At 43.8% G+C, this 20,577-nt stretch overlaps 1 protein-coding gene across 3 annotated transcripts in view; it reads right to left on the bottom strand.

Annotated features, from left to right (window-relative positions):
* Positions 1-17,755, bottom strand: part of hhip (hedgehog interacting protein) — a 106,535-nt gene extending 88,780 nt beyond the window's left edge. For 2 of the 3 annotated variants that reach the window (XM_062980911.1, XM_062980912.1), the window contains exon 1: positions 17,012-17,755. In XM_062980911.1, coding sequence (XP_062836981.1) covers positions 17,012-17,284 — 273 coding nt within the window. In that variant the 5' untranslated portion in view covers positions 17,285-17,755. The remainder of the gene's footprint in view (positions 1-17,011) is intronic. The other variant, XM_062980913.1, reaches the window with a different exon arrangement.
* Positions 17,756-20,577: the final 2,822 nt, after the last annotated feature.

The raw sequence follows: 20,577 nt of genomic DNA, 5'->3' as shown, positions 1-20,577 counted from the left end.
AAGTTAGTTGAAAATGCAATCAGCTAGCAACTCTACCTGGTGTGTGTTTAATTATCACTGACCTCAGATAGTCCCAAAGGTAGCCTTAAAGCACAATAAAAACCATATTCATAAAATAAAATAAAACATTTTTACTATTGATATTTGGAATAAAGTATGAGTGAATGTACAACATATGACATTGTGAGCGCTCATTAAAATATTTTAAGCACAGTTGAACAGAAATTGGGAGCCTTGGGCTTAATGACTAAAATTTCCCCTTTTCCAATTCTATCACTAACTCTGTCCCAACAATGAACCCACAGACCCACATTAATCTGACCACATCCTGCTTTTGTTTTTGTCAGTATAAGAATCTTGGACTTTCCAAGAGCAATATGCTTCTAAACAGCTGGAGGTGACTGTTGTGGTAACTGGTTTAGCACCACAGAAGTACTGAATTTCTGTGCAGAGACCACCATTGCTGGCTTAGGTTGATTAACTTAGTAGAACCATAGACTCATAGCATTGTAAGGAGCCTTGTGGGCCATTTAGTCTAGCCTCTTACTCAATACAGGATTTCCAGCTAAAGTACCCCCAGCAGATAGCTGTCTAGTCTCTTTTTGAAGACCTCCAAAGAAAAAGACCCCAACACCTTCCTAGATGAGCTGTTCCATTGCCAATCCAATCTTATTGTTAAGACATTCCTTGCAGTTACTATCTGTCAATTTTCCCTTCATTCTGTTGCTTTCACTGTAGTTTCTTAGAATATTCTCTGAAATTAAGAATAACTTCTTACGGATACTCAACTGTCATCTTATGGAAGTCCCAATCGTAAGCTTTAAGGTAAGGTTAAAAACCTTGGAACACTTACTTTTTGCATTATCTTTTTTTTAAAAATTACAACACCCAAAATGCTATCTGAGATATTCTCCTTGTTGTGGTTCAAAAACTGCTAATTTCTGCTCCTAAACTATCCTATCACCATAACTATCCCATCATCATAACCAAGAAATCCACGTGGTTAGACCTGTCCTTATTGCCATGCAAAGATGACATGCCTTGAGAAACCACTGTGACTGAATTTAACAAGGTTTTTCATGGGGCTTGAAATTCCAATCTGCCACAAGTAGTCAGGTGTCTGTCCCAAGGCTGCTTAAGTTCTTCCTTTTTGAGAACAGTTAAGCCAATGCTGCCAGAAAATACACTACACTGCTGTTTATAGGCCCCTTCTACACTGTCCTTATGTCCCAGGAGCTGATCCCTTGTTATCTGTTTTGAACTGGATTATATGAGTCTCCATTGCCAGATAATCTGTGATAAGAAGATAATCTGGGATCAGATCTTGGGATATAGGGCAGTGTAGAAGGGGCCTATAGACAGCAGTGTAGTGTATTTTCTGGCAGCATTGTCTTAGCTGTTCTCAAATAGGAAGAACTTAAGCAGCCTTGGGACAGACATCTGACTACTTGTGGCAGATTGACCCAGTGAATCAGAAGGGATTGTACAGAGATAGGAAAAGTGAATAATTATGTATTAAGCATGAAAAGATCCCAGGAGATTAGGAGAGCCTTCCTTAATACACCCATCGCTATCCCTGTAAGTACAGTGTATATTCTATGTGCAAATGTGGCTAGCTAATTTAATAGCCCCAGAAAGAGGAAACATTTCCAGCCTATGAGGAACCAGGTACTGTTTGTATGCAATGAGGTGTGCAAACAAGATGCTTGGTTCCTACCAACATATCCACATTAGCTCAACTCCAAAACTTGAGCAACAGGAATGCTATGTATGAGTATTTTCTTGAATTTTAGAAAATTTGCAGAGGTGGGAGGACAGCGCACAGCCAAGGCATGGTTTTAGTCATTGGATTTAGGACTTGAAGTAAAAAAGGAAGCAGGGGAAACTAGTGTACATCCTCTGGTTCATCTCCAGCTGCGGCCTTAAATCTATATAGGATGCTGATTGCAGTTTAAAGTTTAAAGAGAGAGATTTATTAGCCTCAAAACAGACATTGGGAACATCTGTTCCTCTGGGTATTCCTGACCTGCAACTCATATCAGCTATGCTGCCTAGGACTGATGGGAGATGCAGTCCATTATCTTTTGAATGATAGCATCACTTCCATCACTTCAGATGTATATTGTAAACTAGGTGTACATTCTCAAAAATTGTGGCCCTGTATTAAAAAGAATTCCTGCAGTTTAAATTAACTTGTGATATAGGGTACATTGACCATGGAGGTTGCAATGGAGATAAATTCCATCTCAATCTCCATCTTGTCAAACACAAGGCTCAGGTAGACAAGTGGGAGCAAGTTCCCTCTGCACTAAATGGAGTTTTTTGGGGGGAGCAGAGGGACCTCTTAGTTTTGCCTCATAGGATGCAGCCTGGGAAAATACAGCTACCATAGCTTCTTTTGTTTCTCAAGGTGGATATTTTTTGGCTTGATGGCAAGGAGGAATAGTTGGCAGCTGTCCTTGGCAACACTGCATGGAATGAAGATATGAGAGATGCCTGGAGCCTCTCCGCCTTGATCATTAGCAAGAACTTCCTAACTGTGAGAGCTGTTTAGCAGTGGAACTCTCTGCCCTGGAGTGTGGTGGAAGCTCCTTCTTTGGAAGCTTTTAAACAGAGGCTGAGTGGCCATCTTTCAGAGGTGCTTTGAATGTGATTTTCCTGCTTTTTGGCAGGGGGTTGGACTGGATGGCCCATGGATCTCTTCTAACTCTATGATTCTATGATTCCATCAGTGGAAATCTTCAGACTATCTGCCATAGACTTCTTATTTTTCATGAATAGTGAGTTTGTGATGTATTAGTTTGAATGTTGTACTGGGATTTGTATACTAATCTCCACTGAATTATAACACATTGAAGCCAGTAATATCTTCTCTTTTTGAGCTCTTCTGTCTTTCTCAGATTCCCAGGGCTGTTGTAAGGATGAAACAGAAAGGAAGAGAACCATGCATTCACCCTTGAGTTCACTGTAGGGAAGGCAGGGCAGACATGACATAAATAAATATTGTACATCTCTACCAGAATAAGAAACTTTTCCCTAGTTTGTTGAAATCTCAGTTCTCATTCAGTGGATTTATGGTTCCCAAACATCTCCCAGTGGGATTCCTTATGCCTCAGGACTTTATTTACAGTTCATCTTCATATGAACCACATTGCATACCTCAGATGGCCAACTAAAGCCCTATAGTGTGGATATAGTACACAAATTAATTTTAATCTGCCCTATGGATATGATAAAGCAACAGTTGAATAAACCAGCCTGCAGTTGCACTTCAAAACTGTTTAAAAAGTGTGATTTTATGTGTTTTCAATTACTGTGAAACTATTGCTGTTGGAACAATTTTCCTATACAGTCTGATGGCTCAGAAGGGACACATCTTGTCTTAGACTGGAGTAGTGATAGAACTTTTGGCTTTCCAGATGCTTTGGCCTACAACTCCCATCAGTCCTGTATACCATGACCAATAGTAAGGTATTGTAGGAGCCATGGTTCAAAGCACCTGGCAAGCTTAACATTCTCCACACCCACTTCAAACCATTATCGGGGGAATAATTAATCCCTTATTCTTAAGAAATAATATTATAGTTGGAAATATTTTATTAGGGAATAATATATCCCTTAAGGATATAGAAATTGACCAGTAAGCCATTTTATATTAAAAAAAAATTGTAACGGAAAAGCAATTTCTAAATATCAAAGACACTCCTTGCAAATTCTCATTAGTTTTCACGTTTTACATGAAAGTACAGTAATTGTCCCCTCAAGATTCTACCTTTCTGCTGTTATGGATGTTATTTTCCCCAGAAGAGAATGAAAATGTCTGCAGAAAATTTACTTATGCTAATTAAAAGTACACACATTTAGCATTTGTCCAATAACTAAAACTGAAGCTTTACAAGTCTTTAGTTAAAGGTAAAGGTTTTCCCCTGACATTAAGTCCAGTCATGTCCGACTCTGAGGGTTGGTGCTCATCTCCATTTCTAAGCCGAAGAGCTGGCGTTGTCCGCAGACACCTCCAAGGTCATGTGGCTGGCATGACTGCATGGCGCGCCATTACCTTCCCGCTGGTACCTATTGATCTACTCAGATTTGCATGTTTTTGAACTGCTAGGTTGGCAGAAGCTGGCGCTAACAGCAGGAGCTCACCCAGTTCCCCAGATTCAAAGCACTGACTTTTTGGTCAGAAAGTTCAGCAGCTCAGCAGTTTTATCCGCTGCGCTATTGGGGGCTGTACATTGTAACAATACAAGTCGTTACAACACTTCAAACAAAAAACAGTGTACTGAGAAAAATGAATGATCTTGGGAAAGAACACATCCATGCTTTATAAATTTGTGAACTGTTACCTTGGGAACTACACAGAACCTTCTGTGATCACCAATTCATGAATGCTTATATCTGGTTTATTACATTTTTTTTCCTTTCCATAAAATTGCTTAGAACATAGATAAGGTTATGACTATTTTGAAGACTATACAACATCAAATCAATTTGATATTTAGTCCTTATTAATGCTATTCAGGCCATTGACTACATGGAATATGTGGTATTTCAATCTATGTAATGTCACATTGAAAAGCTCTTTGGAGTAAGGTACAGTAATCTTCTGTTATATTATTCCATTTATTCTGCTTGAAGGAAATGCTTTTTGTGCAAATTCAGCACTGCTAATTAAATTTAGATGCAGCCCATAATTAGTGCCTATTGCATCATGGCTCGTCTGAGATGCCATAGTTCTATGACATAAATTTGGATTCATCACTTTTTTTTGGCTTGGTGACAAGCGCGTAAAAACTGGTGTCATATTAGATCAGAGAGGGTGTTAGATTGTGCTAAGTAATCAGTCTGTGGTTTTAATGCATTTGTGCCAGTGAAATGTACTGAAGTTTCAGGGATTGTCTTGGCAGAGGAACACATAATTTAATTATGCAGCATTTTAAAGCACCCACTAAACATTATTTTTAAGATACTTCATAATAGTAAAGCATTATCCTTTCCAGAAACTGTAGTATGCTTTTCTTCAACTCTATCATATATTCTCAAGGGCTCAACTAAGGCTAAGAGTGGCTTCAAGGTCAAAAATAAATAGCTTAAGTAAATGGAATAGCATTTAGTAGATTGATTCCTGGCCACGGTGACACATGCCTTAGCTACATCGTCCTACGTGCCCATGGAAAGAATAACGCTTTACTATTATGAACATATTTAATTTAATATTTTTATGGCTGCTTTTGTTTTTGTATTATGATTTGTTGTCCTGTGTTGTTTTGGTTGTTATTATTACTATGTATATTATATTTTTGTTGTAAGCCTCCCCAAGTCCCTTTTAGAAGAGGGGGGGGGGGATACAAATGATGATGATGATGATAATGATGATGATGATGATTAATTGCATGGGGCTGCCTTTGAAGAGTAGTAGCCAAATTGTTCTTTGAGGGTGGCTAGAGAGCACACATCTCTCCTGTTTCAACAATTCCACTTGCAGGTCAATTTCTGAGTAGAATTCAAAGTGCTGGGTTATGACGTATAAAGCCGGTGGTTCTTGACCTGTGGGTCCCCAGGTGTTTTGGCCTACAATTCCCCAAAATCCCAGACAGTTTACTAGTTATTAGGATTTCTGGGAACTGAAGGCCAAAACATCTGGGGACCTACATGCAGAGCGGGCCCTAGGTATTTTTCAAGTGTAGGCGAACAGAATTTTGGCGCCCCCCCCCCCCAACCAATCACTGAAAAATAAAACCATTGGATAAGCGAAAATGTTGGATAATAAGGAGGGATTAAGGAAATCCTATTAAACATCAAATTACATTAAGATTTTACAAATTAAGCACCAAAACATCACGTTTTACAACAAATCAACAGAAAAAGCAATTCAATATATGGTAATGTTATGTAGGAATTACTATATTTGCAAATTTAGCACCAAACTTTGAACAGGGATATAGGGCAGTGTGGACTTAGATAACCCTGATAGCCCCTGGTATTAAAAAACCCCTCTAAAATCAGGACAATAAATAAAGAACAACACTCTGAAAACAGGAGAAATCCAGACATTCGTTCTCGCCAGGAAGGCGTTCGGGGCTTTGGGGAGCAGAGAAACGGTGCTTCTCTACTCCCCAAACCGCCGAATGCCCTCCTGGCGAGGCCTTCCTTGCGGAGGGAGGCGCGGCAGCGGTGGCAGGCCGCAGGAGACAGGAGCTGCCTCGATGGCACCCCCAACAAGATGGCGTCACAGGCAACTGCCTAGTTGGCCTGGTGGTTGAACCCCCTCTGCCTACAGGTTGAGAACCACTGTATAAAGCGGATATGGCCCAGGTCCAGGAAATTTGAAGGCCCGTATTGTTACATATGAACCTGCCCATGTTTTGAGACACAGCTATTATTTTCAGGTATAATGGATAATAATTGTTAGTAGATCTAACCTATAACTTTCTAGCAGATTTTAAAACAGTCAGCAGTAGAGTTTGCAAGCTTTTAGGACAGTTAATTTCACCAGTTAATACATGTTTCAAGAAACTCAACATGTTCTAGCATCATGAGACAATAAGGAACATGTCTTCTTATACAAAATTTCTACAACAGTCAAACTTTATACCATTATATATCTGTGCAATTGATTTTATTGTGAGTAAAACTCTCCCACTACCACCACATTCTACTTTTTGCAAGGCTGAAAATGTTGGGGCCAAGCACCATATTCATGGGTCTAATTCAGTGGTTCCCTACTTTTGGTCCTCCAGGTGTTTTGAACTTCAGCTCCCACAATTCCTAACAGCTGGTAAGTTGGCTGGAAATTCTGGGAGTTGAAGTCCAAAACAGCAGGAGGACCTAAGGGTGGGAACCACTGGTCTAATTGGATGATTGGGTTATTGTAAGGTGTCATCAATACTCCCTCAACACTTTTTCTCTTTTTGTATCCATTATTTCTCAAACAATTTTTTCCAAGAGTTTTCCTGGGCCCTACTCCTCATTTGGGATGTAGGACTGGAGTAACTATAAGGGACACTGGAAGTCACACACCTTTTTAAAATCACATGTGGCATCTAAACCTTCTTTGCTGGTAAGATATTACTATGTGGTTTCATTAACTGCAATGTATTGCCTTAGTGCACTTACGATCTTTGTGAGAGAGGAAAATAGGAAGAACAGCAGACATTGCTCATTTGTTTTACCCATCACTACTACTTATTATTTTAAACATGACCAGATTGCTCTCTCTATCAGAGAGGGATTTGTAACTCATCTAGACCCAGATAGATTGTCCTTGCTGGCTAGGTTTAATAAAGAATGATGGGGAAAAGTTCAGTGTAGAATTGGTAATATTTGAGTCAACCTAACTTCTTGTTCACAGTTTCAGATTTCAATCACTGGAAACCATTCAACCAAAAATGAACCATACAAAAATCTGGACACTTCTATCTGCATTCCCTTTGCAGTAATAATATCTCAGCAATTCTTAATGAGTACTGAAGATGCATCACAGCATACTGCCAAGCATTCTACCAAATGAAGGCAGCCCTATACAACTAAAAAAACACAATGGTTAACAATAAAATGATTGAGAGAAGGATTGCTACTTTGCTTCTACATTGGGACCTGTGGCTTTCCAAATTTGTTTGGCTTACTTAGAATTAGTAGGTTTGTGACCAAAGGGAACAAACATATAGGAACTCAATTCCCTTTACCTCTATAAGGGAATCTAGTCAATACTACCTGTGCTTCACATGGGTGCAAGCAGAGAAAGTTACTTAAGCTATAGAAATCATACTGGATGTGGGATTCTGGAGGACTGTGGTCCATACATACATACATACATACACACACACACATACACCTACTACTTCCAAGTTCTGCCTGAGGTTAGGAGAGAAATCACTTCTTTCATTTCAGGTACCAACACTGAACATAATTTAGTATATACACACATTTATTTCTCAAAATAGAATGTTAGCAAGATTGCTAAACTACTGATTTCAACATGAGATTCTTTGCTCCTATAGTACTATATTATGTCATTAAGAAGTTCAGTTTCAATTTTAGGGCTATATGTAAATAAATCATTGTACCAAGGCAGCTGTTAAAGGGACCCCAAGATGAGTTATTTGTTTAGTTGGATGTGTTCGACAAAAGCTTTTGTTCAGGAAAGAGCTAGAGCAAACAAATGATTGTAAAAGGGCACACTTGAAAACAATTACTTTTCACCCATTCCATGACAGACGTGGCTGTGAAACCAGCTAAGACAGAAACACTCACAGTGCTTGACAGCCTGAAAGCAAATGTTGAGAAACCACAGACAGAACTCTGGCATGGAATTATTTGGTAAATCAAATGATAGACAGAGTATAATCCAGAAGTTAAGGATAAAATGTCAATGACATCATGCCACGCCACAAATAATGAGAGAAGATTGTGTAATTTCATGCTGGACATTGAAAGAGCATTCTCTGTTGTAGCATTCTCTGCACTGCTTAAGAGGCTGGCTGCATTTCCATTACAAATACAGATCAATAATGTGATCATAAAATTGCCAGAGGAATGACAAATGCAGTCTTCATCCAAGAGGCTACTTCTAATTGGAAATGACTGCTGAGCATGCTTGGTTACTTTTTAAAAATGCTGAAACACCTGTTCTTTAGAATACTCATCCTTGTCTCTGGATGAATCTATCATCTGCACAGTGTCACAGCAAAGACATATGAATGCACTTCCTGGAGCCCTTCCAAAATATCTTGTACAGAGCCTGCCACCTCTAAATCTACTGTCTTCATTTTGCACTGCAAGCATCCATTCTATGTCCTGTGCAATAAACACGGTATGTTCTTGACAACTATCTCATGCTAAAAACTAAGTCTTCAGTTTATGCACACCTACATATACTCAACTCACTTTCGAGTAGACATATACCTTAAAGTGTACTGTGCACAGTTGCCTGGATATTAGTAGGCCTTATTTCTAGAACAGCTGTATGTCTGAGAGTAGTACAATGATAATGTAGTGTAAATAACATATTTTGCCTTATTTGTTGTATAACATGGTGAGAATAATATTATCAAGATTTAAAATGAGATTATATCGAATGATTTTTTTTATTGTGCCAGAAGTGACTTGAGAACATACTGCAAGTCGCTTCTGGTGTGAGAGAATTGGCTATCTACAGAGACGTTGCCCAGGGGATTCCTGGATGTGTTACCATCCTGTTGGAAGGCTTCTCTCATGTCACCAAAAGCTAGAGCTGACAGATGGGAGCTCATCCCATCTCACAGATTTGAACCGGCAACCTTCAGGTCACCAACCCAATCTTCAAGTCAGCAGTTCAGCCGACAAAAGGGTTTAACCCATTGCGCCACCGCAGCTCCTGTATATCTACTGATACAAAATCCATAGCATAGCCAGAAAAGTTTGTGCTAAATATCATACACACCCTACTCAAAAGTATTTTAAATTTCAGCCAGCCACAAACACAAAAGAATGCTGAAATTCAGAATAAAGCAGGAAAGAGTTTGATAAATACCTATCAAAACAACTTTTGTTTAAAATCTATCTCAATTTTACTTCTTCATATAAACAGAGCTTATTTATTGCAGTGGCTTCCATTGTGAGTAATTGTAGCAGATGCTGCTGCTCCAGCTGCAGTGGTGAGGCTTATTACTAACAGGGTAAACTAAGGACATTTTTTCTTCCCAGCTATACTCTGGCATTTGTGGGTTTCAGTCAGAGCCTTTTAGAGGTTATTTGAATGTAGTTAGTGTGCAGTTTAATGTGATTACCACACAGGAGCTCTGCTGACGCTACCTCTGGCCAAAAATGCAGAGAAAATCTCCATCCAAACTCTGGCTGCATCTGGTAAGAATAGAGTTCCCTTCACTGAAATCCCTGCAAACTAAGACAGCTCTCACTCATCTGGGAATGGAGGGGATGGGACAAATGCCCCCCTTCAAGAGGCATGAACATTTGGACAGAGCTGGGGGACTGAAGGAGAATGATGTTCTCCAGTTTCACCCATTAGCGAACCAACCAACAAACACAATGGTGTTGTTGTTATTCTTTTGCCATAAGCAACAGGGCTCTGTGTGTGGGCAGCACTTTAGTGGGGTGGAGGATAAGTCGACCCCTTTTTGTCCTATTGATTTTTTCCCCTATTTGCATGGCTTGAGCAAATTAAATGATGCAATATGGCTTTTTGTTACAAAACAAAGTGAGAGATACCACCCAGACACATATGTTGATTCGTAGAAGCTGTTTACATGAGAATGGGGTGAAATCTACCGTGAACTGAGCATAAAAATTCGATTCAGGCTGGGTATTTTTTTTTATTATGCTTGGGCCAGAAAGACTGAAACACAAGTTTTCCAAGACACTCTCAGACCTTGACAACTGCAGTGTTGTAATGGAGGAATTCTTAATTAAAACTAAAAGCTGGAAATGGGGAGGGGGGAGCAAGAGAGAGAGGAGAGGGGGCAGTGAGAAGGACACCTGATTGTTTATTTCACGTGCAGTGATTCTCAATTGCATTTATTCAACATGTTTCCCTCCCTTGGTCCTGTATTGAGCATCGCCATCCTAATAGAAACAAATTGTCTGAAAAACTGGGTTGCTGTGAGTTTTCCGGGCTGTATGGCCATGTTCCAGAAGCATTCTCTTCTGACATTTCACCTGCATCTATGGCAAGCATCATCAGGGGTTGTGAGGTCTGTCGGAAACTAGGCAATTGGGGTTTATACATCTTGGAATGTTCCTGGACCACCTCAACAGCATCCACTGAAACATCTAATTCACCATGAAAAAAGAAAATGAAGGAAAACTGCAATTTCTAGATGTCCTAGTCATCCACAAACCCAACCAACAATTGGGCCACACAGTTTACAGAAATCCTACACACAGAGATAGATACCTACATAAAAACTCCAACCATCACCCAGGTAAAAAAAGAAGCACAATTAAAGACCTGGCAGACGCTGCAAAAAGAATCTGCAAACCCCACCTCCTCCAAGGTGCTCTGAACTGTCCACCACAGACATCAAAAAGCTGCAAAACCAAGAACAAGCCATGAGAGTAAAGACAAAGATCCACTCAGAGGAAATGTGTTCTTACCATACATCAAGGGAACCACTGCCTGCATAGGGAAGAAGATGAAGAAATACAACCTATAAACTATCTACAAACCCACCAAGAAAATCCAACAATGCTATGTTCAGCAAAAGACAAGAGGGATCCTCTCACCTCTGCAGGAGTCTACCATATACCATGAAGTTGTGGACAAGTCTATAGAGGGACCACCAAAGACAGCGTTGCCCAAACATGAATCAGGGAACATGAAAAGCCCTGCAGACTAACTCAGCCAGAGAAGTCAGCCATAGCATACTATTGGAGAACACAGAAATACTGGATCACTCCAATAACTACCATGTCAGACTACACAGAGAAGCCATAGAAATCCACATGCATGTGGACAATTGAAACAGAAAGGAGGAAACCACGAAAATTAACAAGATCTGGCTACCAGTTTTTAAAAAAATACTGGACAATAAATAAATCAGGACAATAAATAAAGAACAACACTCAGAAAGCAGAGGATTTCCAGACACGAATCAATCAGGGCCATGTGTTGTTGAAGGCTTTCATGGCCGGGATCACAGGGTTGTTGTATGTTTTTCGGGCTGTGTGGCCATGTTCCAGAAGTATTCTCTCCTGACGTGTGGCCACACAGTCTCTGAGGATGCCTGCCATAGATGTGGGCGAAACGTCAGGAGAGAATACTTCTGGAACATGGCCACACAGCCCGAAAGACATACAACAACCCTGCAATCAGGGCCAGTTAACACCTCCCAACAAAGGATTCCCCCAGGCAGTAAGCAGCCAGACTTTGAAGCTGAAAGGCTATTCAGTCCTAATCAAGGTGGCCAATTGAAACATTCACACTTGCCTCAACAGACAAGAGTTCTTTCTCCCACCCTGCACATTCCACAGATATATAAACCCAGGAGGACAGAGTCCACTTGCCTAGTTTCCAACAGACCTCAAAACCTCTGAGGATGCCTGCCATAGATGTGGGCGAAACGTCAAGAGAGAATGCTTTTGTAACACGACCATACAACCCAGAAAACTCACAGCAACCTAGTGGTTCTGGCTATGAAAACTTTCAACAACACCTCTGAAAAACTTATAATGCAGAAAATCACCTCCCAGTTAAGAGATGTCCTTCTGGTTCTAGGATGCTCTGGATGTCTAACTTAACCAATGCCACCAAAGGCAGAGTTTTCAGCCTCCATTGAATGTTAAATTGCCATGCTGCATAACAGACACATAGGAGGGGAAAGAAAGTATAAGAGAATGCACTAGACCAGGCATGGGCAAACTTGGGCCCTCCAGGTGTTTTGGACTTCAACTCCCACAATTCCTAGCAGCCTACCGGCTGCTAGGAATTGTGGGAGTTGAAGTCCAAAACACCTGGAGGGCCCAAGTTTGCCCATGCCTGTACTAGACAAATCGGTGACAATGAAACCGAATTTGGAGTGGACCAGCTTCCTGAAATCTGCTTTTCCACCTCCCTCCCTCCCTCCCTCCCTCCCTCCCTCCCTCCCTCCCTGCCCTTCCCTACTATCCTTTCTCTCCAGAGAGAGGACCGGTTTAATCGGGGGGAGAACTCGTAAAAAGTTTGCAGCCTCCTGGCACCCTCTGCTCTCCCAGGCACCATCTGCTGAGAGGAGTTTCCTGACCAAACATGCGGAGGGAATGGTACACACTTTTCTACCCCCGGAAAAATAAACGGGAAACCACCGCCACCTTAATTTACAGTTCCAGGGCTGCCAGGACGACAGAGTCCAAGCCTCCAGCCTTTATTGGCAGCACCTTCCTCCCCGTCCCTGAGCCAGCCTGGGGTGGCATTCAACCTGCTTCTACCCGGGGGTCCTCCATCTCTTCTAGATGGGACCGTCAGACAATACGCCTGTTCATACAACTCCTTCCCTTTTCTCATAGCACCGATATCCCGTTCCTAATACCGGTATTGTTTTCAAAGTTTTATCACCATTCTGTAAACTCGGAGGCAGGGTTCTGTTAATTATTCCCCAGGGCCCTTCCACACAGCCATATAAACCAGAATATCAAGGCGAAAACCCCACAATATCTGCTTTGAACTGGGTTATCTGAGTCCACACTGCCATATATTCCGGTTCAAAGCAGAAAATGTGGGATTTTATTCCGCTGTGTGGAAGGGGCCCCAGCTTGGTGCCCTGAATTCAGCTCGGATGCATCTACACTACAAAATTAATGCAGTTTGACACCACCATGGCTCAATGCTAAGATATCCTCGGAGCTGTAGTTTTAGGCGGAGTTTAGCCTCTGCGAATTCTTTGTGGTGCCTCACCAAACTACAGCTCCCTAGCACTCTCTGCCTCCGAGTGTGGTGGAGCTTTTGGAGGTTTTTTAACCTGGGTGGCCATCTGTTAGGATGGCTTTGATTGTGCTTCTTCTGCATAGCAAGGGGTTGGATTGGATGGCCTGTGTGGCGTCTCTTCTATGATTCTACAACTCTAGGACTCCATAGTATGGAGCCATGGCAATTAAAATCGTGTCAAACAGTATTAATTCCACATCTCTTGGAAGTTGGAGGTGATGGGATGTGTGGGTCATCCCTCAGGCAGTACCCGACGAGGAAGGGTTGTTTTGAAGGGACCTGAGCATCATACCCTGTATTGGGTTGCTGAGAGTTTTCCGGGCTGTATGGCCATGTTCCAGAAGCATTCTCTCCTGACGTTTCACCCACATCTATGGCAGGCATCCTCAGAGTTTGTGAGGTTTGTTGGAAACTACGCAAGTGAGGTTTATATATCTGTGGAAGGTCCAGGATGGGAGAAAGAACTCTTGTCTATTGGAGGCAAGTGTGAATGTTTTAATTAATCACTTTGATTAGCATTGAAAAGCCTTGCAGCTTCAAAGCTTGGCTGATTCTTGCCTGTGGGAATCCTTTGTTGGGAGGTGTTAGCTGCCTCTGATTGTTTCCTGTCTGGAATTCCCTTGTTATCAGAGTGTTGTCCTTTATTTACTGCCCTGATTTTAGAGTTTTTAAAATATCGGTAGCCAATTTTTTTTCATTTTCTTGGTCTCCTCCTTTCTGTTTATATTGTCCACATGTTTGTGGATTTCAATGGCTTCTCTATGTAGTCTGATACAATACATTAATACATTACCCTATATTGCTGTATGGTTTCAGATGTAGTAGCAGAAGCTTGGAAATGGAAGGTGTGAAGATATCTCCCATGGGAATATTCTGCTCATGGAGACACTCCACCCTACAAGGGAAGGGATTAGAATACCACTTTAACTACCTTATCTCAATGCTATGGAATCTTGGGAGTTGTAGTTTAGTGGTAGAGAAGGCTAATGATCTGCTAAAACTACAGCTCCCATGATTCCATAGCATCGAGCCATTGGTATCAATTGCATTAATTCTACAGTGTAGATCAGGCATGGGCAAACTTTGGCCCTCCATGTGATTTGTGTTAGGAATTATGGGAACTAGAGTCCAAAACACCTGGAGGGCTGAAGTTTGCCCATGTCTGGTGTAGATGCACCCAAGATCGGATGCTATCCAAGCAGAAAGACAAGAGCCAACATCAAAGCAATGCGTTTGTTTACAAGTAGGTGCGTCCAATGAGGCTGGCTGCCAGGAAAGTCTGTTGGGACAAAGCGTGGAAAAGTCTCTTTTGGAATTAGAAATCCAAGCATCCCCCGTGAAAACTGGGGATTTCTGGGGACCTCAGTCTTAAAAGGAACTCCCTGCAGGATGTTAGTAGTCGTCAAGCAAGTTCCATCCTCAATGATTTGGGGATTCGTTTGCCAACAGAAATTGGTCCAGTTCCGTTCAAAACGCTCGCCCGCTTCATCACTTCCCGCCTCTGACCTTGGGAAGGTTTACCACCTTGGCTACAACTTCCAGCATCCCCAGGCATAAACTACACGATCCCTGTAATCTGGCGGGGGGGGGGGGTTCCCAAATTTCCGCAGCTGACCAAGTGGATTTCATCTGCCTACGGATCGGACGCCGCTCTCCCTTCTTCCTCGGTTACATTGACAATACAGAATGAACGCAGCTTGACACCACTTGGACTTCCCTGGCTCAATGCTGTGGGATCATAAGAGCTGCATTTTCACAAGGTCTTTCTTTAGCCTGCTCTGCCAAAGAGTGCTGGTGCCTCACCCAACTGCAACTCGCAGGATCCCATAGCATTGCGTCAGGGCAGATCAAGTGGTGTCCAACAGCACTCATGTACAGTGTAGATCAGGCATAGGCAAACTTCCCTCCAGGCGTTGCGCCGGAATCACTGGGTTGCTGTGAGTTTTGCGAGCTGTATGGCCATGATCCGGAAGCATTCCCTCCTGACTTTTAGCCCACGTCTATGACAGGTATCCTCAGAGGTTGTACTAGGCAAGTGGGGTTTATATATCTGTGGAATGTTCAGGGTGGAAGAAAAATCTCTTGTCTGCTTGAGGCAAGTGTGAATGTTGCAATTGGCCACCTTGATTAGCATTGAATGGCCTTACAGCTTCAAAGCTTAGCTGCTTCTGGCCAGAGGGAATCCTTTGTTGGGAGGAGTTAGCTGGCCCTGATTGTTCCATGTCTTGAATTCTGCTGTTTTCAGAGTGTTGTTCTTTATTTACTGTCCTGGTTTTAGATTTTTTTTTTAAAAAAAATAATAATAATACTGGTAGCCAGATTTTTGTTCATGTTCATTGTTTCCTCCTTTCTATTGAAATTGTCCACATGCTTGTGGATTTCAGTGGCTTCTCTGTGTAGTCTGGCGCGATAGTTGTTGGAGTGATCCAGCATTTCTGTGTTCTCAAACAATATGTTGCATCCAGGTTGGTTCAACAAGTGCTTTGCTATGTCTGACTTCTCTGCTACCAGTATTTTAAAAAGCTCTACAATCAGGAGAGTATATAAAGAACAACAGGGGGATTCCAGACATTAAACCATCAGGGCCAGCTAACACCTCCCAACAAAGGATTCCCCCAGGAAGGAAGAAGCCTTGAAGCTGCAAGGCCATTCACTGCTAACCACGGTGGACAATTGCAACTTTCACACTTGGCTCAAACAGACAAGAGTTCTTTATCCCAAACTGGACTTTCCACAGATATATAAACCTCACTTGCCTAGTTTTCAGCAGACCACACAACCTCTGAGGATGCCTGCCATAGATGTAGGTAAAACGTCAGGAAAGAATGCTTCTGGAACATGGCCATACAGCCCGGAAAACTCACAGGAAACCAGTGATTCCGGCCATGAAAGCCTTCGGCAACACACAAGAAACACCTCCAGAGAAGAAGACCCCCAACACACTCCCAGGCATCCTCTGTCAAACAGCTGCAACCGTCAGGGAGTTCTTCCTCATGCTTAGGTGGAGTCTCTTTTCCTGCAGTTTGAATCCTATTCTTTAAAACAGCAGAAAACAAGCTCACTCCTTCCTCAGTTTGACATCCTGGCTATTACCAGCTCCCTAACACGCTGGCTTCCAGATCTCTGATCATTTTGGTCGCCCTTCTATGGATATGCTCTAGCTTTTCTTGAATTGCGGTGCCCAGGAGTGGAAACAGGATAATTCCAGGTGAGGTCTGATCAAAGCAGAAGAGAGTGGCACTATGACTTTCCTTGAGCTTGCTCAGGCATGGGCAAAGTTAGGCCCTCCGGGTGTTTTGGACTTCCTAACAGCCTCAGGACCCTTCCTTTCCCCCCTCAGCCGCTTAAGCGGCTGAGGGGAGGAAAGGAAAGGGCCTGAGGCTGTTAGGAAGTCCAAAACACCTGGAGGGCCCAACTTTGCCCATACCTGCACTAGAACAACCTAATTGATCCAGCCTACGATATTGGCTGTTTTAGCTGCTGCATCACATACCTCCTCCCTAAGCCGCTCCTCATGGGGCTTGGCCTCCAGACCTTTCCAAACCTGGGCTTCTCTCAGGTGAGTTTGGAAAGCCCTGCCTCCCCCGGATCCCATCCCCAAGGAAGGCCTCCTACCTTGTTGTTCTCGATCTGGAGGGAGGCGGGTCCCTCGGCCCTGGGGCAGCAGGAGAGGCGCGGGTAGAGGCTCCGGCAGAGCAGCTCGCTGGGCTGCGGCGGCTCCAGGAGCATCAGCCTCCGGTCCCGCTTCTTGAGGCGCCGCGGCGGGCTCCCGTTCAAGCAGCGCCGCTTCCTGGCCCCGCTCTCGCCGAACTTGGCCTCGCCTTCGAAGAAGCAGAGCAGCAGGGCCACCAGGAGCAGCTTCAGCGGGAGCATCTTCAGCCCGATCATGCTCCGCCTCGGCGCCACAATCCCAAAGGCGATCAATCCAAGCACCGGCTCTTCTTCTTCTTCCAAACTTCCAAGAGGGAGAGGATAAAAATGTAAAAAGGGGGGACGAGTGTGTCAAGGAGGGAGCTTTTGGGGACGGAAGGGGAAAACGCACGTGCGCAAAAATAAAAATAAAAATAATAATAAGAGAAGGGTCCAGGAGAGATGCTGAAGGAGAGAGAGGCTTGCTTGCTTGCTCTCTCTGTCTCTCAATCACGAGCCCCACGTCCAAAGAGGAGGCAACGAGGGAAGGAGAGGAGAAGCAGGCAAAGCTGGAGGCGAGAAGCGCGCCCGGCTCTTGGTCCCATAGAAAAGAGGCTGGAAGAGGAGGAAGAGGACAGCCCGGTTTGGAGGATGCCTCCTTTTCTGCTGCTGCCGTCGGGAGCTGGAGCTCACTCGGGCTCTCATGTTTCGCTCGCTCTTTTCTTCTTCTTTTTAAGCAGCGCGCGGGGAGGTGCTGCCACCGCGCGCCCCTTCACGTCACCGAAAGAGGGACCCGCCGGGCGGGGGGGGGGGGGGGGGAGAGAGAGAGAGAGAGAGAGAGAGAGAGAGAGAGAGAGAGAGAGAGAGAGAGAGAGAGAGAGAGAGAGAGAATATGGAGGGGAGAGGCTTTCTTTGCGCGGGAAGGAGACAGAGGGGAAAGAGTAGGAGGAGGAAGGAAGGGAAGAAGAGGACGAAGAGGAGGAGGAAGAAGAAGAGAGGGAGAGGAGGACAAGAGAAGGTGGAGGAGGGAGAGATGAAAAGAGGAGAAACAGCTATAGCTCCCACCAATAGGACCAATGACCCTCCCTCCAGTGACATTGCAGGTTATAAAGAGTGCTGTGAACATGTCCAAGAGCCCTGCCAATGTCCTCCACAAACACCATCCTCCTCCCCCCCCCCCACCCACCCAAGTGAAGGCTTTCATCTGGGGACCATTTCCTCCTAGATTTTCTGTTTTTCCTCCACCACAGACATCCCAGTGTTTCCTACTGTCTCCATTGGTGTGGAATTTGTATGACCTCGCCCACTGCTACTCCCATAACCCTATCCTATTCTTTTCTATGGCACACAGCAAACAGAGGAATTGATCAGCCACTGAACATACTGGAGAGATTTGGAGAGAATTTTCCATGAGTTGTAGGTACTGCAATCTGAGAGCATCCTGAACTCCACCAACAATGGACCTGGAACACACTTGGCACACAGAACCCCTATGACCAGAAAAAAAATACTGCAGGTCTTTGGGGAAATTCACCTTGATTTGTGTGTGTGTGTGGGGGGGGGGGGGAGGTTGTAGTTCACCTACATCCAGAGAGCACTGTGAACCCAAACACCAATGGATCTGAACCAAACTTGGCACACATACCTGATAAGCCAATATTTGATTACTGGGGTTTGGGGGGAACTGACCATCCTTTCTGGGAGTTGTAGTTCACCCACAACCAGATAAACTGTGACCTCCACTGATGATGGGCCTGGACCAAACTTGGCACACAGAACTCTTAACTCAACCTACTGGAGGGGTTTGATAGGACTGACTCACCATAGTGGGAGTTGTAGCCAGAGAGCACACTGAACCCCACCCATGATGCATCCAGAGCAAACTTGCCCAACATAACAAACTTTAAGGACTGATGGACTTTCTCGGGGTTAACCCCAGCATATCAGTTGTAGTTCACCCACAACCTTATGCATTTTGTACAATTAACACATTGGCTTTTTCAAATAACCGGGTACCTAAGCTAGTACTGAATAAGTGCAGTTCCATATCACTTTGAAACTGCCATGGCTCAATGCTATGGAACCCTGGCAGGTTATAGAACAGGTATGGGCAAACTTCGGCCCTCCAGGTGTTTTGGACTCCAACTCCCACAATTCCTAACAGCCTACCTGCTGATAGGAATTGTGGAAGTTGGAGTCCAAAACACCTGGCGGGCCAAAGTTTGCCCATACCTGTTATACAATTATAGAAGAGTTGGAAGACACCACATGGGCTATCCAGTCCAACCCCTGCCATGCAGGAACACTCAATCAAAACACCCCCGACAGATGGCCATCCAGCCCCTGCTTTAAAAACTCAGGAGAAGGAGACTTCGGGGCCCTCCCAGACAGGCCCTATATCCCAGGATCTGATCCCAGGTTTTCTGCTTTAAACTGGATTATATCAGTCTGCACTGCCAGACAATTAGAAAAACCTGGGATCCGATCCTGGGATATTGGGCCAGTCTAGATGGACCCTTTGCCTCACTCTGAGGCAACACATCCCACTCTTATTGTCAGGGAGTCCTTCCTAAATGTTAAAGCTGAATCTCTTTTATTCAAATCTGAATCCACTGCTCCATGTCCTTAGTCTCCAAAGCAGCAGAAAACAAGCTTGCCTCGGTATGACATCCTTTCAAATATATGAACACAGCGAGCATGCCCCCCCCCCCCTTAGCCTTTTCTTCTCCAAGCTAAACATCACCAGCTCCCTCCCGGGGCTTCTAGACCTTTGACCATTTTTGTGGTCACATTTCTTCTGAGAAGCTTGCCAATATCCTCCTTGAATGGCAGTGTCCAGAACTCTTGGGCAGATACGGTCTTTAGCCTTTCCATGATTCCCTAGCATTGAGAGGTACGGTTAAAGTGATGCCAAGCTGCATTCATTCTCCAGCGGAGGGATTTGGTCAGACATTGAATGGGACGCGGGAATGAAAGGGAGACGAGTGAGGAGGAAAAGAGGTCGGGCCACGCCTGGTGGAGCGGCCTGCAGGCAGGCACGTCTGAGGTTTGGCTTCCACGAAGGACAGCGAGAGTGACAGCAGCTCTGCGCCTCATGGACCCGTGGAGGGAATTGGCGGGAAGGAATCACCCAGGACCTGGAGAAGGAGATTTAAAAAACTCCAGGAGCTTCCTCTTCATTAAAAAAAGGCAGAATAAATATGCGCAACCAAAATGCTAACAAGGCTTTCCTCAGGCACTAGAAGTACAATGAGGGAATTGGCGGGAAAGAGCCACCCAGCACCTGGAGAAGGAGTGCTAAGAATTCCACAACTTAGGCAAAGAAACCTCCTCGCCTTCCTTCTGTCATGATTTCAGTGCTTAAAAGAAACAAACAGTTTGCTTTAGGCATACAACACCGTTAAGTGATACATCCAGGATAGTTTATTTCAAAATAAACAACAACAGGCAGAATAAAAATACCCAACCAGAAGGCTAAAAACTTAAAAAGGATTCTCTCAGGCGCTAGAAGGACATGGATGAAATGTTTGGTGTGGGAATTGGCACAGAGG

This window comes from Anolis carolinensis, chromosome 5 (assembly GCF_035594765.1).
Source record: "Anolis carolinensis isolate JA03-04 chromosome 5, rAnoCar3.1.pri, whole genome shotgun sequence".
Taxonomy (NCBI): domain Eukaryota; kingdom Metazoa; phylum Chordata; class Lepidosauria; order Squamata; family Dactyloidae; genus Anolis; species Anolis carolinensis.
This window is presented reverse-complemented; position numbering and strand designations above follow the sequence as displayed.